General features: G+C 39.2%; 7 protein-coding genes across 7 annotated transcripts; all 7 read right to left on the reverse strand.

The window, feature by feature from the left end:
- Positions 1-535: 535 nt before the first annotated feature.
- Positions 536-1,255, reverse strand: TM35_000073910 (succinate dehydrogenase subunit; the record flags this gene model as incomplete). Its single annotated transcript, XM_029023837.1, has 1 exon — positions 536-1,255. One exon carries the CDS (start codon positions 1,253-1,255, stop codon positions 536-538), a length of 720 nt encoding a protein of 239 aa, XP_028885033.1.
- A 402-nt stretch (positions 1,256-1,657) lies between these two features.
- Positions 1,658-2,755, reverse strand: TM35_000073920 (DnaJ chaperone protein; the record flags this gene model as incomplete). Its single annotated transcript, XM_029023838.1, has 1 exon — positions 1,658-2,755. One exon carries the CDS (start codon positions 2,753-2,755, stop codon positions 1,658-1,660), a length of 1,098 nt encoding a protein of 365 aa, XP_028885034.1.
- Positions 2,756-3,281: 526 nt separating this feature from the next.
- TM35_000073930 (uncharacterized protein) lies at positions 3,282-4,874 on the reverse strand (the record flags this gene model as incomplete). Its single annotated transcript, XM_029023839.1, has 1 exon — positions 3,282-4,874. The coding sequence occupies one exon, from the start codon at positions 4,872-4,874 to the stop codon at positions 3,282-3,284; it is 1,593 nt and encodes a 530-aa protein (XP_028885035.1).
- Positions 4,875-5,800: 926 nt separating this feature from the next.
- On the reverse strand, positions 5,801-8,869 carry TM35_000073940 (putative ubiquitin fusion degradation protein 2, putative,ubiquitin conjugation factor E4 B; the record flags this gene model as incomplete). Its single annotated transcript, XM_029023840.1, has 1 exon — positions 5,801-8,869. One exon carries the CDS (start codon positions 8,867-8,869, stop codon positions 5,801-5,803), a length of 3,069 nt encoding a protein of 1,022 aa, XP_028885036.1.
- Positions 8,870-9,837: 968 nt separating this feature from the next.
- Positions 9,838-11,385, reverse strand: TM35_000073950 (protein kinase; the record flags this gene model as incomplete). Its single annotated transcript, XM_029023841.1, has 1 exon — positions 9,838-11,385. The coding sequence occupies one exon, from the start codon at positions 11,383-11,385 to the stop codon at positions 9,838-9,840; it is 1,548 nt and encodes a 515-aa protein (XP_028885037.1).
- Positions 11,386-12,014: 629 nt separating this feature from the next.
- Positions 12,015-13,235, reverse strand: TM35_000073960 (uncharacterized protein; the record flags this gene model as incomplete). The annotated part of the gene is made up of 1 exon (XM_029023842.1): positions 12,015-13,235. One exon carries the CDS (start codon positions 13,233-13,235, stop codon positions 12,015-12,017), a length of 1,221 nt encoding a protein of 406 aa, XP_028885038.1.
- Positions 13,236-13,569: 334 nt separating this feature from the next.
- On the reverse strand, positions 13,570-14,982 carry TM35_000073970 (uncharacterized protein; the record flags this gene model as incomplete). The annotated part of the gene is made up of 1 exon (XM_029023843.1): positions 13,570-14,982. The coding sequence occupies one exon, from the start codon at positions 14,980-14,982 to the stop codon at positions 13,570-13,572; it is 1,413 nt and encodes a 470-aa protein (XP_028885039.1).
- Positions 14,983-15,658: the final 676 nt, after the last annotated feature.

The following is a 15,658-nucleotide window of genomic DNA, read 5'->3' on the forward strand; positions in this document are numbered from 1 at the left end:
TTCTTCTTCTTCTTCTCTTTGCTTCTTTTTTTTTTTTTGTTTTGTTTTGATCCCTCACTTCTCTCTTCTCCTTTCGAGTTTTCTCATGCGCCATGTTCACAAACACACACAAACACGCACAATTACCATGTAGGAGATGCGTTAAGAGAAATAAGGAGAAGGAAGTACTTCGTACAGTTTCCTTATATATATATATATATATATATATATATATATACTCTGGACATTTTTCTTTTCTTCTTTGAAATATATATGTATGAAGCCTCCTAATCATCCAACCCACTACAGCACTTTGGGTTTAAAACCCTACTACGTTCCTACTCTGCCTTGATACTCTTTCTAACTGTATGCATTGACCCACTCTCCCACACACCCTACGCCATGACGCAGGGTTCTCCATGTTTGTTCCTTTTTTTTTCTTTTTTTTTATGATTATTTCTCTTCAGCAAAGTCTTGAATAAAACAAACAAACATCCCATAGAATTTCCCTCTTCTCAAATAGAACTATTACACTTAACATAGGTTCACCCCTATCTTAAGACAACTGTGGAAATGTCCTTTTTGCGTTTGGACAATCCCAAACCCAGTGCCGCATGTTAGTGAGATCGTTCTCAAGTTCTCCAATAGCTTTACTGGCAAACTCTGCTGGTATCTTCTTCTTGAAGGACTCAACAGCCTCCACACAACCTTCCAAGTAACGTTCACGTTCCAGCGCATTCCAAACATTACGTTGTACATGGTATCTTGCTTTTGCAATAGTTGTGTAGCGTCTCTCTGTTCTTGTCGCCCAATGAAGTACAGATAAGAGATAGTTAAGTTTTTTCTCAATATACTTCATTCCTTCCACATTGCTTGAGTAATCACCAAAGAAAAACTTATATACAGGGTATTCACTTCTGTATAATATATCAAAGAGAATCCTGTGAGAACCAACACGATCTCTCCAGAATGGATCAAAGTCATATGTCCAACTTATATTCATAAGGCGGTTGGTGTCATCCTCTATACAACTTAGCAAATATTTTTCCACTCGAGAAAGTTGAATACCTTCTGGTGTTTCAACTTCCGGAACGTGCCAGAACTCAAAGCTACGATAGTGCGATTGATTCGTAAGACGTTTAAGCCACGGCTCCTTTGACGCCCATTCCTCAAGTGGGATGGATCCCCAAATAGTGTAGATTCCACGAGAAGACGCCGTAATGGTTGATGCAGCAGAGGTGGCGAGAGCAATATTCCTCAAAACATGTCGACGCATCTTTGAGTATAAAATATATGTATTTCTTTTTGGTTTTTTCTTTCTTATCTCCCTTTTCTTCTTTTTCTTCTGTTGCCTTCTAATTGCACTTATTTGCTTTGGTAATTTCTATTCCTTATTTTTTTTTTTTTCACCTCACTCTCTCGCTACTTCTATATAAATATATGTATTTGTGTGTTTGTATACGTTTTTTTTTTATTTTTTCAAGTTATAATAACAAGTAAAAGAAAAAGAAAATGAAAAAATAGTTTCATATTAGTCATAACTATATTAATTCAAGTAACTACAGCAATAGAAAACAAAAAAGAAATCCCTCGAGACATTCCCCATACTACACGTAGTAGTATTAACACAACACAGCATTTAGCCACATCTGCAGCCATCAAACTCACACCCACTCAATCAATACGGCCTATGGTAGGAGTACATTTTACCCATATTGTACGGGGAGTTCCGCTCTTTTTCAAGATACCGCTCCGCTTCACTACGTTCCATCACACTACCATCAAGTCCACGAACAACAGGCATAGACTTGGGCAGTTCACGCCGTACTCGCGTTGAGGGCTCTGTGAATTCCACATATGACTCTCCTTTCACATGAGAAGTAGGGCCGAGTTTCGGCTCCGGTGGTGTGCGAACACCTGGCGGTGCAGAGAAGCCGTGAAAGGGTCGGAATGGCATGTAATCCGACGATGGCATTTGTTCAGAGAAAGATGGTGAAGTGCTTACCTTCACGTGGCGAAGCATACTTGGGCCATACTGTCGCTGCACCTTTGATGCGAAGCGGGCAGCGGCATCTGCCATTACACGTCGCAGTGCCTCCTCACGTCCAGATGGTGCCGCGGATGAAGATGGACCCGTTTTATTATTATTATTATTATTCTGTTCTTGCTGTGCCTGACGCTGCCGTAGACGCTCTTGAAAGATCACCTGATCCAGTGACATACCATGAAAAGCTTCACGAAACTTTCGATCAGCGTCACCACGCACAAATGTCTTTTGTCTACGTGGTCTAGTTGATTTATGTGTTGTTCCTGCAGTTCCTCTCGCTGTTGTTGTTGTTGTGGATGCCCTTGTGAAGGAGGAGGATGATGATGTTTTCTCAGATGTCTTCTTCTGAGCCGCTGGCTGCTGTACGCCGAGGGCCTTATCGTGTTCTGCGCGCCTCTGCGGATCCATCAGCACATCGTAAGCCTCTGAGACCGCCCGGAACTCCACTTCCGCCTGCGCCTTCTTTTTCTCCTCGACGACGTCCGGGTGGCACTGCAGCGCCCGGCACCTGTACGCCGTCTTGAGATCCTCCACCGTCGCGGTGGTGTCCACGCCGAGGCGCTTGTAGTGATTGACGGCCGGTGTAGTACTGCTGCTGCTGCTGCTGCTGGCGAAGCGCAGACTTGTTTGCAGTGCCCTCCACGGCGGGGAGAGATGCGTCTGTGAAAGGGCGAGGAAAGAGAAGGTGGTGAGGCCACGATAGGAGTCGGCGAAAACAACACGATGCATGTGAAATGAGAATTATGATTACAAGCAAATATTTTGTTTGTGGTCACTCCAAATAATAATAATAATAATAATAAAAGGGAGAGAGAGAGAAAGAGAAGGAAAAATTCTTCTCAGGACTTGGAGAAAAACCAAACTCCTTTCTATGTTCCCGCAGCCTTTAGATAAAAAACATAGGTATATACATAAAGAGAGAGATAGAGAGAGAGAGAGAGGAAAGAAATAAAAATTAATAAAAGAAAAAAGATGATAAAAACAGTTTCAAAGAAAGACATGAGTGCAAAAATCATTATTCTACTGTTGTTGTTGTTTTTTTGGAGGGGAAGTGGTTTTTTTTTTTTTTTTTTACCTTTACCAGTGGACTTTACAGACAAACACACACACACACAGAGAGATAGACAAAAGGAAAAATAAATAGATAAACAGATGATAGTGTTGTAAATTCCTCCAAAATGGTATTGCAAAAAATGTTTGTAATGTGAAAATTTTGTTTTGTTCCCTTCACTCCATAAACAGGATATAATTAACTCTATCCTTCATGATGAATACTTTCTTTCACACACTGTGAAGTGGTACAGCTCCTTTGTTTTTTCTCATTAGAGAAACCTCTTTGTCGATCTTCGAGTGCTCGCCATTGGGAATCTACTGTCCATCCCCGCAAATCTGTCAAGATCTCTACAAGAGTTTTATGATCTACTCGTTTAAAATTCATCTCTTGAAGTTTTTCTGAAAAACGTGGAGACATTAATGATCTCGATAACGAAGAACGTTGGCTTCTGATTGGCTTTCTTGCAGAAGAAACACTCTCTCCTCGAGCCCGTGAAGCATCTACAAAGATGTGTACATCTTGTTTTCGTCTATGGTGGGGCAAAACATCAGCGTTATGTGCACGGGGATCCCAATTGAAGTAGTGCCATCGCATAAGAGCATCAACGGTTGCAGCTGGTTGTTTCCATACCCCAACTTCATCTGGGTCTAAATCTTCACGTAGTAATTTCCGTACAGGTGTCTTTTTCTGTGTTTGCTTCTTCTTTTCATTATTATTATTATCATTATTATTATCATCATCATGTTTTTCTTTTCCTGTTTCACTGGATGTCATCCTCTCTTCTAGTCGAAGACACAGTTTCAGAGCATCAGGATGTGACTCTCGCAACTCTTGTAATAGTTCTTGTACCCCTCGCTGGTTCACAATAGTATGACTATTACTATTACTACTATTACTCATAGTTACTAGGGTAGAAGGTGTGACATTATGGTTTATGAGATTTGTTCCTGTATTATGTAAAGGACTACTTGATGTTCGTTCTTGTATCTTCTTTAATGGAGTTGTTGAGTTCATTAAAGAATTTGTTGTCGTCATCATCATCTTTTGGGGAGCTAGAGATGATAACATGGCGGCACCCAAAAGTGGTATACGTTTTTTTTCATGTGGTCGTAGAGATGAAACCAGAGATGTAGGTCTAATCTTTTCTCCTCTTTTATGATCTTTAAAGAGAGATGCTGCTGAGAGTGTAAGTGCCTCACTTCCTGTATCTCGACAAGTAATAGAAGCGGACATGGTAGCCCAATGAACTATAATACTACAACCATTTCCTTTCCATACGGAGTTATCTTTTTCTTTTTTATCCTTTTCTTCTTGAAATGCCTCTCGTAAATGCTGCAATAGTTCTTTCCATGCCTGTGGAATTCCTTCATTCGTATCGGCTAATCGTGTGACTCGAGGCATGAGTACGATGATATGCACATTCAGCCAGGCATTCCGCATTACACTCTTGAGATCGGGATGTTCATTCAAGTGTTCTCGATATGGATTTGTGATGTTTGGATGGCCGTGAAGGGCAATATCAAACTCCTCCGGCGACATCTTGGAGAGATTGTGTTGCCGGGGAATGCGCAGACCAAAGAGTCCCCCGCCCAGTTTAATACCAAGACCGCCGGTTAAATGATTCCCCGCATGTCGACGCCCATCTCGCAAGCCATAAATGGTGGAAAGTCGTTTATAGCGACCCTGACAGCCGTGGGTGTGGCGAGTGTGAATGGCACCGCCGCGTTTGGTTCGCCCGCGCAGAAAGTCTCGAGGCCCCCAACGGCCAAAAGAAGGCGAATTAAACCGCAGCATTTCTCAGTTCCAATACCTGCCGCCTTACACAACTGTGAACACACACCCAAGCCGCGTAAAACACCCAGGCTTACCGTAAATAGAAAAAGAAAGAAAAGAAAGAAAAGAGAAACATCAAATGAGATACCATTGAAATGCATATACACAATTAAAAAAAAAAGAAAGAGAGGAGGAGATATGAAAGGGAACAAAAAAAAGAAAAATATCAGATAGGGAAAATGCCAGAATCATAACCACATTGTCGCACCCGGGTTCTCTGCAAAAAGAAAACCAAAAAGACAAGATTCACAACAGTGAATACTCAATCTTCAGGCAGACTGTACATGCAAATAATTGAAATTTGCAGAGGACTAATAAATAGATAAATAAATAAATGAATAAATAAATAAGAGATAGAATAGAACCCCGTGAACTTACTTTTTCGTTTCTCCTATTTACCTCAGCATTGACATTATCATTACTAGAATCATAGTTCAATGGTATGTGTGTTTGGAAGATATATCTCACCCCATAGGTAGAAAGAAAAAAAAGTGGCGCTGATACTTTTTTTTTTTATTTTAACTCCTCCCCTTCCAAAGAAAAAAAAAACAAGTAAATGAAAAGAAAAAAGAGTAAAAAGGGGAAAAAAACAAAGAGAGAAGAGATAAGTTTTCATACTGTTTCCGTTCATTTATAAGATTTTTATTTTATTTTTTTTTGTTGTTGTTGTTGTTCCACTTCTCCTTCCCCACTAATTTTTCCCTTCGTTCTTATTACAGCATATATATATATATATATATATATATATATATATATATATATATATATTGAAAATCTCTGCATCTCCCCCACCCACACCCCACTTCCAGTCAAACTCCATATGATGAATGAGGGGCAAAAAAAAAAGAAAAAAAATGAGAATTTTTTTCTTCTTTTTTTTTCGTTTACTACTTTTTCTTCTTTGCCTCCTCCAGCCAAGCGGCAATACGACTCTGAAGTTTCTCTCGAGCTTGTTTAACACCTTCCCGTGCGTTAAATTCATTTACCATATTCTCATCCAAATATTCCTTCGTGAAAGGGTGTTTATTCTCCGAGAGAAGCACATGATGAATGGTATCTCTATTCACATAGACCAAATCATCTAAATCCTTCACATCGGCTGGAAGGGCCACAGGGTCTAAAAGTGGTGTGGAGAGCAATGCATCTAATGCATACTCCGGTGCCTCATCCCATAATGCCTCATCCTCATTTATTTTCTCTGAAATAGTTTCAAGAGTTGCGGCAATTTCTTTGAGTTTCCATACAAGGTGTTCTTCCACAAGACGACGATCGGCAACTGTGTGCATAGCTTGCAAAATATCTTTCAATGGTACACCACAATTACATAAACAACGTAAAAAGTTGTGAAAACGACGAAATTGTGCAAGACATTCTACCAAACGACCTAAAATTTCTTTTGGTCGGAAATTATAACGTTCAGGAAATTTAATTTTTAAGTTTTTACTATCAGCACCTGCAAAGCTAACGAGACTTCGAGCCAACATTTGACCAATTTGTTGTGCCACCATATTTTGTGCCACTCCCTTTGAGAAACTTATGGAAAGTTGAATAAATAAATCCATACTGGCCTCAAAAAGAAGAATACGTTGACGTAATCCCTGACCTAATTGATGATAGGTCATTGGAGAATCCCCATTATCATCCTCATCCTCACTACTTTCTTCTTCATTATTGAGAGTATTGTTCCTGTTGTTGTTATTATTATTATTATTATTATTATTATTATTATTATTATTATTATTACTTCTACCCATTCTACGGGTATTTCCAGTATTTCCAGTTGTACCTTCTGTTCTTTCACTACGTGGTGCTCGGGCCCCTTCACTCAAATCCGCACCTTCTTTTATAAGTTGATTCATTTTGGTTAATGTTTCAATTAACTGATCAACTGCTTCATTCACATCTGCAGTTACCATGTGAGAAAAACGTTCCAAAATAGTACCATCCACCTCAAATTCTTCACGAACTGGTTGACATAAGGATTCAAAGACAAGGAAAGATTTCGTACAATACGAAAGAGTGTAACGTACCTCAACCTTTTCATATGTAGATTTTTCTACCGCAATATAGCATAATACACAAGCACGTACAATATGTTGTGTAAACCATCGATGTGTTGTTAAGGCTCTTTTGGCTTCTTCATCATGTAATAAACGACTGAGGAATGCTGGAAAGAGTGCATGTGTGTGAGGTTTAGGGAAGTATGTGGTATTTCCCATAAGTACCAACATAAGTGAAATAATATTTTCCACATCAAAACAATCTATTGGAGCCAATTGTACACCACGAATAACTACATCTACAAGTTGTTGAGGTAAATATTGCCATTCTTCTGGTGGTTCTTTTAAAAGTATTCCATCTGGAGAAACTTTCATAATAGAAACAAGCCATGCAGCGATACCATTAAGTACTTGAACTCGTTTTCGACCAAGACTTTGTGATCCAATAAGCCCTTTAATAAGAGAACTCTCTGCCAAATAAGCTGCCCGTTGCTCAGGAGGTACTTGTGGATGTGTTGAATCCCGTTCATCTCTCTCATGCGTTTCAATCAATACAGTTGTACTTAGCATAATAGAACGAGCTGCCAAAAAGAATAAATGTACAGAAGGTTTAAAGGGTTCTTTTAATGTTGGAAAGGCTGGAAGAGGACGATTCTCATCATAGTGAGTAATACGTTCCACATCTTCATCAAAACTCACTATTACATTATCTCCAGGATCCTCAAGTACATAACTTGAAGGAATAACACGAGGATCATAACCTCTTCCAAATAAAGGGAGTGCAGCCTCCAGAAGAACATCATTCATTTGGGCCATAAAGTATCGAGAAGAGAGAGGAATATTTTGGTGCATAGTTTTACTGTAACCAGAATTAACTTTTAATGCTGCACCAAAAAATCGTAAAGTAGGTTCTCGAGATATTTTAGATTGTAAAAGTGCAAGAACTATACGTTTATTTGAAGCACAAGCGGACTCCATATAGATTTGTAATTCAGATATTTTATGAGAGTGATCTGTATCTTTAGGAAATAAAGTTGTTATTTTTTCCCATTCCATAGATCGTGAACGTAATGGGGGTACACGATTACTGCGAGTGCATATACCGACACCCAACATGGCTCCTAAAATAGTACTGCATTCCAACTGTACACCCGTGTACAACATATCATTATAAAAAAGGTGTGATTGTACGAGTATGGGTAAAATAGAGCTGCAAGATACAAGAGAATATAATACTTGACGTAACATTTCCAATTCTTTTGTACTATTTATAGTACATGCAAGAAAAAATTCAATAAGATGGCTTAATATTACGTTAACTATATATTCACCATCACTGCAACGTGGTTGAGGCCTTTTAGCAATGTAATTAAATAGAGTATTGACAGCAGCCGCATTAAATCCATGAGAAGCAAAATATGGAAGTAATGCGATACCAAATGGTCGTCTCTCTGAGTCTTGTTCAAGTGTATTACAGATAGCTTCACATATCTCACTTTCTCCTCCTGATGTACCACCTCTTCCAGAAGCAGCAATAGCTTGAGCCAATGACCCCATTTGTTGGGCCAACTTATTATGGACAGCACCAATGGTTGTTTGCTGCGATGATGATGCTGATGCTGATGTTGTTGTTGTTGCTGGTAATATTCTGAGTACTTGATCAATGGCTGATTGAAGTGCACCTATCTGACCTCCAGTGATAGTCGCTTTTATTTCTCCCAAAGCCCAGAGAATAAAAGTAGGAACGCCTTCTACACCAAAACGATTAGCAGATTCCCTATTTCGATCAATATTGCATCGGCAGAATACCACGTTATTATATAATTCGCTTAACGATGCATACTGGGGCTTTACCCGTTGGCAGGGACCACACCAATCTGCATAGAAAGCCACAACAAGAACTCTATGTTCTCTTGTGAGGGAAAGCAAATGCTCCAATCCGTTTATTTCCAGCATTATTGGAATACTGATATTTTGATATCGTTCTTGATAATGTTGATGATGTTGATGCTATTGTTGTTGTTGTGTTTAGACTCGCAAGTTTGTTTCCTCAGTGTGTATATCAGGCAAAAAGTAAATAGTTCACTACCCCCTTCAGAGTATCAAAAAGAGGGATATCTAATGAGGTTTTGATAAATTTTATCTTTTCTACTGGTTTCTGTTTTTTTTTTTTTTTTCCTCCTTTCCTGTTTACTGTCTACAGTCAATTCCCTTCGTTAACTCTTTTTTCTTTTCTCTCTCTGTGTGTGTGTGTGTGTTAACCTCCTTTCTTTTTTTTTTTTTACGTCCACTTCTTTGATTTGTTTCCTTTCTACTTTCACTCTTCTTTTTTTTTTTTTCCTTCTTTCTGTTTTGTTTTTTGTTTACTTGCGTCGTTTACCTCTCGCTAAGCCAGAAAGGAACAACAGAGAACGCAAAGATGAAGCAAACGTGTTGGTAACACAATAAAAAAAACACGCAGGATGGAAACAGAAAAGAACACCAGTAGCAAAAGGGAGGGAAAAGAAAAAAAAAAAAAAAGAAGTAAAGAGAAACAGTAAAAAAGCAATTAGAAATAATGAAATACAACGTCCATGAGAAGGATAAAAAAAAAAAAAAACAGAACTGTGGTGAGGTTCAAAAACAAAGAACAACAAAAAAAAAAAGAACACAGTCGAAAAGGTTTCAAAACAAGTCTACATGAAGCAACATCGGCTCCCTAAACATCACGCAAAATAATAATAATAATAATAATAATAATAATAATAATAATAATAATAATAATAATAATAATAATAATAATAATAATAATAATAAAGCAAACTCGGCGGAAAAAAAAAACACGTAGCTTGAATCCAGATATATATATATATATATAGTATATGGGAGAAGGATAAAAGACAAGAAAAAAAAAAACGACGAGGGATGTAATAACAAGACTAGCTCTATTCATCACCCGCAAAGTCCGGGTGAGCACGGCCAACGTAGAGTACTCCAACATCATCCACCACATCCATCTCATCGTCTTCACCATCCTCAAGAGGAGGTACCGTTAACGATTCATTCTCAGCATCCTCATTCTCCGCTAACTCCTTCTCTCCATCCATACCGCGTAAAAACGATCCACTATTTTCCCCTGAGATCCCCTGCGCCCAGCGTTCAAACGGATTCGCATCTGCGGTGGCCTCAAACACATACTTGGCGTACTCCACACTGTGGACCGGCAGTGTGTGGTAGAGCCCCTTGAGCGACGTGGTGCCGTCGTCCGCCGCGCTTGGGTGCACGGGCCCCGCGCTCTCCGTCTTGTCGCTGTTGCACGCCGGCTGTCGGTAGTCCCGCATGTGTTGCTCCAGCACGCCCCACGCCGTGAAGTCGCCGAAGAACGGGTGCCGCCGCAGGGCGTCCGCGTCGAATCTCCCCGTGGCGGGATGCACCCCGAGCCGCCGGGCGGGGTCGGTGCGGCAGAGCTGCTCAATGAAGTCCCGCACGCGATCAAACGCGTCCGCCTGCGGGCCGAGAAAAACCCGCGGGAACGGCACCCCGCCGCCGTGCACGCCGCCCACCACCCGCCGCATCACCGCGAAGGTGTTGGCGCCGCCGAACATGTGCGTCCCGTACACCATCTCGTACACCATCGCCCCCAGCGCCCAGAGATCACTGCTGTAGCTCCACTGGCACTGGCCGAGCATCTCAGGAGAGACGTACTGGGCAGTGCCGCAGAAGTTTGCCGTCATCTTTCGCATTCCTTGAATTGCCGAAACCGTGAGACGGCGGTCAGGGTTAGATGGTTTATCTTTCTCAGCTTTATCGCGAAGGGCAACACCATTGTTGGAAATAGGCATAAGTGTTCCACCCTTTACATCTACGGTATCAAAATCTAGCAAGCATACACGGTATTTGCTATCAAATGCAACATTTTCCGGTTTAAGATCTCGTAAAACGAAACCTTTAGAGAAAACTTGTGTTAATCCCAATATAAGTTGTGCTGTGATAAGTTGAATATCATGAAAATCTAAACAACGAATGGAGTTATTGGAATTTGACAATCCCTTTTCCAAATCTGCAGCTAAGGTGGTCTCTGCTGCCAAATTCTCAGCTATATGGCGTGCTGCGCAAGTTCGAATGTGCTCTAGTAAATCACCATGCGGGAGATATTCCATAACGAAATAAAGTTCATCCTCTGACTGTGCAGTACCGTATAATCGAGCAATAAAAGGACACGGTCCCATTTCTAAAAGAGCACGTTTCTCATTCATTGCCACTTGAACTTTATTCTGCTGCAACAACTGTACCTTCGAAAGTATCTTCACCGCTATAGGAAGATGTGGTGGGAAGCTAAATTTACTTTGTACAACTTGCGAAATAGCACCAGAGCCAATAGGCTGAGCGTCAGATAGATTTAATTGACTCGGATCAAATGTTGGACATTTTGGTGATGCATTTTTTGGAATTTCTTTTCTTTCCTTTTCTTCTTCCTCAGCGTGAATAGACATGAGTACACAATTTCATACACAAACCCAAGTCCACTCCACTATCAAATAAAATTAGATCTCTCTCCTTTCCTTTCTCTCAATATCCCCAACCTACCTCCTATCTAAGTAAGTATATGTTGTATCTTTTTTTTTTTTTGTTTTTATTTGTTGTCAGGAAATTTAAAAAATAAAATAAAATAAAAATAAAACGGAAAGAAAGAAATAAATTAAGAAAAGGGTCCCCAGAAAAGAGAAAAAAAAAAAAACACAATAACAACAATAATAACAACAACAGTAATGTTAAAGAGATAAATAAAGCAAATGACATGTACAATAGAATCAGAAAGAAGCACATTTCGTTATGAATGAAGGCACAAGACCTTTTTTTTTCGTCTTCGTCGTGTTTCGTTCTCCTATCTTGTCCTTCTTCTTTTTTTCTCTTTTCACTACAATCTTGTCTTCACTTTCTCTCTATCTCGGTTCTCTTTTCCTCCATTCATATTGGCAATATGATTTCAGCCAAAAAAATGTCATCTGCAGACAGACACATACACATAAGGAAAGAGAGAGAGAGAGAGAGAGAGAGAAAGTGAGAGAGAAAGTGAAAAAGATAAAAAGAGGTGAAAAGATATTTTCAAATAGTTTTATCTTTACGATACACCAAGCAGTAATTCTTCTTCGTGTGTTAGTGGCTCCAGTGAAGTTAGACTTTGTAGTAATCTTTGTTTCTCTACTTCCAGACGTTTTTGAATCGCTACTTCTTCTGTGGAATAATCTTCCACATATGCCGCCAACGTTTCCCGATTAATATAGAGAATATAACGAATAGGAGCAGGTTTGTTCCCTTTGGCAATAAAAACTTTAAGCGTATCAAAGGTGAGAAAACGAATATGTGCTGAAGGACTATTTGTTAAAGGAAGAAGTGCACAAAGCAACGCTGGTGACTCTGCAAAATTTCGACGTGCCTTTAAAAATGCAGAATCCTCAAGAATAGATGCAAGCAACTCTAACGCATGGAGTTTAGCCACAAAATTCCCTTTATCTAAACAATTCTTAAACATTAATACAAATTCATTAAAATAATACAAAAGCAATGATGCTGAAATACCTTTATCCATGTGTAGAGCCTTATTGAGTGAAAGCCACGTTTCGGTACAAAGAACTGTTGTATCGGATGCAACACTACGACAGAGAATTCCAATACATGTATTATGAAAGTTGTACTGTTTTTCCTCTCGTTGGGGACTTGGGTTATTTTCTTCTCTAGTAGTAGTAGTAGTAGTAGTAGTAGTAGTAGTAGTACTAGTAGTATTAGTAGTAGTAGTAGTATTAGTAATTTCTGTTGGTGATAGAATCATATCTAAAAAAACCGGAACTCGCATAAGTGTCCGAAATACATCAGCAGCCGGAACACATCGTTCCACAGTTCCATGAGCTTCTGCTAACTTTCCCAAAAGTCCTTTCATTTCCCAAACTTTCTCACGAGGACTGACATTCTCCTCTTTATTATTACTATCAAAGTCAATATGACTCGCAAGGGCCTCCCCAATAGATGTGGTTTGAGGTTCACCGTAGAGAAGCGCATCTGCCAACACATCTCCGTGTCCTTTTGATATCAAATCACCAAAAACAAAAGCAATCTTTTTTCGAACTTCTAACCAAGCATCATCGGTGCGCTCCACGAGAAGCCGCAGCAGCTGACGGAGACTTGCAGGCGAGAGAGAAACGGCTTCTTCTGTCGGGTTGCTAAGAGTTTGAAGCAGCAACAGCAGAGCTGCATTTACGTTTGAGGGTTTATCAGATGTTTGAAGTATCTTAAGAAATCCTTTACTTGAACGTATATCATCTTCCCCTAACGCAGCTGTACTCATTAAGGCAAAAACCACGTTTTTTTTTTTTTCTTTTTTTTCTTTAAAAGAAAAGAAACACAAAAAAAAAAAAAAAATAAGGCATCAAATTGATATTATGGTTATCCCTCCTTTTCCTCTTCTAAAGGAACCAAAAAAAAAAAAAAAGAATTCACTTGCTCGTTTGTTTACACTCAACATTCGCTCATACTTATATACAGAGAACCATATATATAGTTCTCAGCTCCCACTCATTAACAATACAAAAAGAAAAAAAAAAGATAGTTGAAAGGAAAGTAAAAAACAAACAAACAAAAAGAAAAAAAAAAAAAGCAATAACCACGTGTCAGCATAATGTTCATAGAGTTACCAGTGTAACGTACAACCGGCCATCCGCAGAAGTAAAGCGTTCAAGAAGATAACCCACTGGAGTTTGCAATGGTGGTTGTAAACCCTGAAGCATAAAGGACAAACGGCGTTTCCTACGGGGTAATGAGGGAAGTACTACATGAATCATTTTCTCTTCATCTGTGGCATCAGCAGCCGCTATAAACTCACGCACAAGGGATTCAGTTCCTGAATATAATGTACTGCTTGAGGATGACTTATCTTCTAAACCTCTGTAAAAGGGAGTGAGTGCACGAAGAATAGGTGCAGAGCACGGTAATAGAGTTGATGCAGAATCATCAGAGATGTCATTAGCATCATTATTAGCATTATTACTATTACTATTAGCACCACTAGTACCATCATCATTTCTACCATGAAATTTTCTCCACATAAGATATGGTTCAAGGAGTGCTCGCCAAATTACTTCTCCAAAAGGCATTTCAAGTACTGATATTTTGGGTTTAGTACTACCTACATGTTCCTTATTAAGATCCATGCTACTATTATTATTATTATTATTATTATTATTATTATCGTTGCCAGAAGGTACAACCTCTTCATTTTGTTCACCCACAGAAGTCTTTTCATCGTATAGACTTCCTATCATAGTGGGTACTCGAAATAGTGCAAAATGCAAAGGATTCTTACCAAGTGGAACATTAAGCATAAGTGCTATATTCTGTGGTTCACCTGTCACCCGCCGTAATCCAGCCACACGATCATTATAAGCTCTCAATGCCCGTATAAATGGATCTCCTGTAGAAGTACAAGTTGCGAGACTCAAGACATCATTTATAACTTCACTACGTGTATCCATTAATGCCTTTATACTACCATACATAAGAGAAAAGGTACCTTTCATTACCTGTTTCAGATATTCAGACACCGCCTGTTCTCCGTTACGGCGGGAAGCAGCATCCTCTTGTCCAGGACACGGTATAGAAAATGGTTTTTCTGTGGCTAAACACGTAATGCGTGCTTCTAATGTTAATGGCAAAGCGAATACTGTTGGATACAATTCAGCTGGTGAGGCTAATGTATCTTTTATGGTATCTGTAGATGTTGTAATAAATTTTTTAGCTGGTTCGCATAGTCCTGCAATCACCGAGGCGTTAATACTATCTTTGATGGCCCCTACAGGGTACTGCCATGGTACTGGTTCACCCTTACACGTAAGCCACACGAGAGGTGTGGAGTCTGCCTTGGCGACTGTAAAGGCAGAAAAGTAATTTTGTACTTCTGTGCGTACCGCCATCAAAACAGAAGTACGTGGCAATACATACATGAGCGGGGCTGGTTTCTCTTGTACACTGCAATCGGTGTCGCTAAGGGAAATTATGACTGGAATAGCCCCTGTGTAGTCCTCAATCTGAAGGGACATTTTTTTTTTTTTTCTCCAAGAATCTCACAAGAAAATGTTTCTTATTTCCCTTTTCAACCCACTACCAATCCCCTTCCTCTGAGTCCTAATCACGTATATATATATATATAGATAGATACGTTAAAGATAATAATAGTATTAATAACAATAGAACAAAAAAAAAAATGAAAAGATAAACTTTAATAATAAACGAAAGAATCTATATTTAGGAACTCGCAAACCAACAGGTACAAGAGGATAGGAAAAAGGAATATGGGAACAATAAGGAGAAAGAACAGGTCGGCAACAAAGAGAGACACACTCACACACTGATAGAGATATATATATTAGATAGGATAATATAGAGGGAAAAGCAACCCTCAGTTTGTACTGTTTGATCGATTCTTTGTTTGTTTGTTTGTTTGTGGGTGTTTTTTTTTTTGTTTTGTTTTGTTTTTGTTTTGCAACTCCTTCCGTAGAAATATGGTTACAAACATTACGAACACAACACATATACACACAAGAAAGAGTGGAATAGGAAAAAAAAGAGAAATAATCCCTCATAGTGTCATGTGTTTATTTTCTCTTCTCTTTTTTTTTTTTACGTAATTGCCCATCTTTTTTTTCTTTATTTCGTTCTTTCTTTTCATGTAAGTGCAGAAACAAGTACTTGTATGTATGTTATTCATTCATCTCT

This window comes from Trypanosoma theileri (genome assembly GCF_002087225.1).
Source record: "Trypanosoma theileri isolate Edinburgh chromosome Unknown TM35_Tth_7_V1, whole genome shotgun sequence".
Classification (NCBI taxonomy): domain Eukaryota; phylum Euglenozoa; class Kinetoplastea; order Trypanosomatida; family Trypanosomatidae; genus Trypanosoma; species Trypanosoma theileri.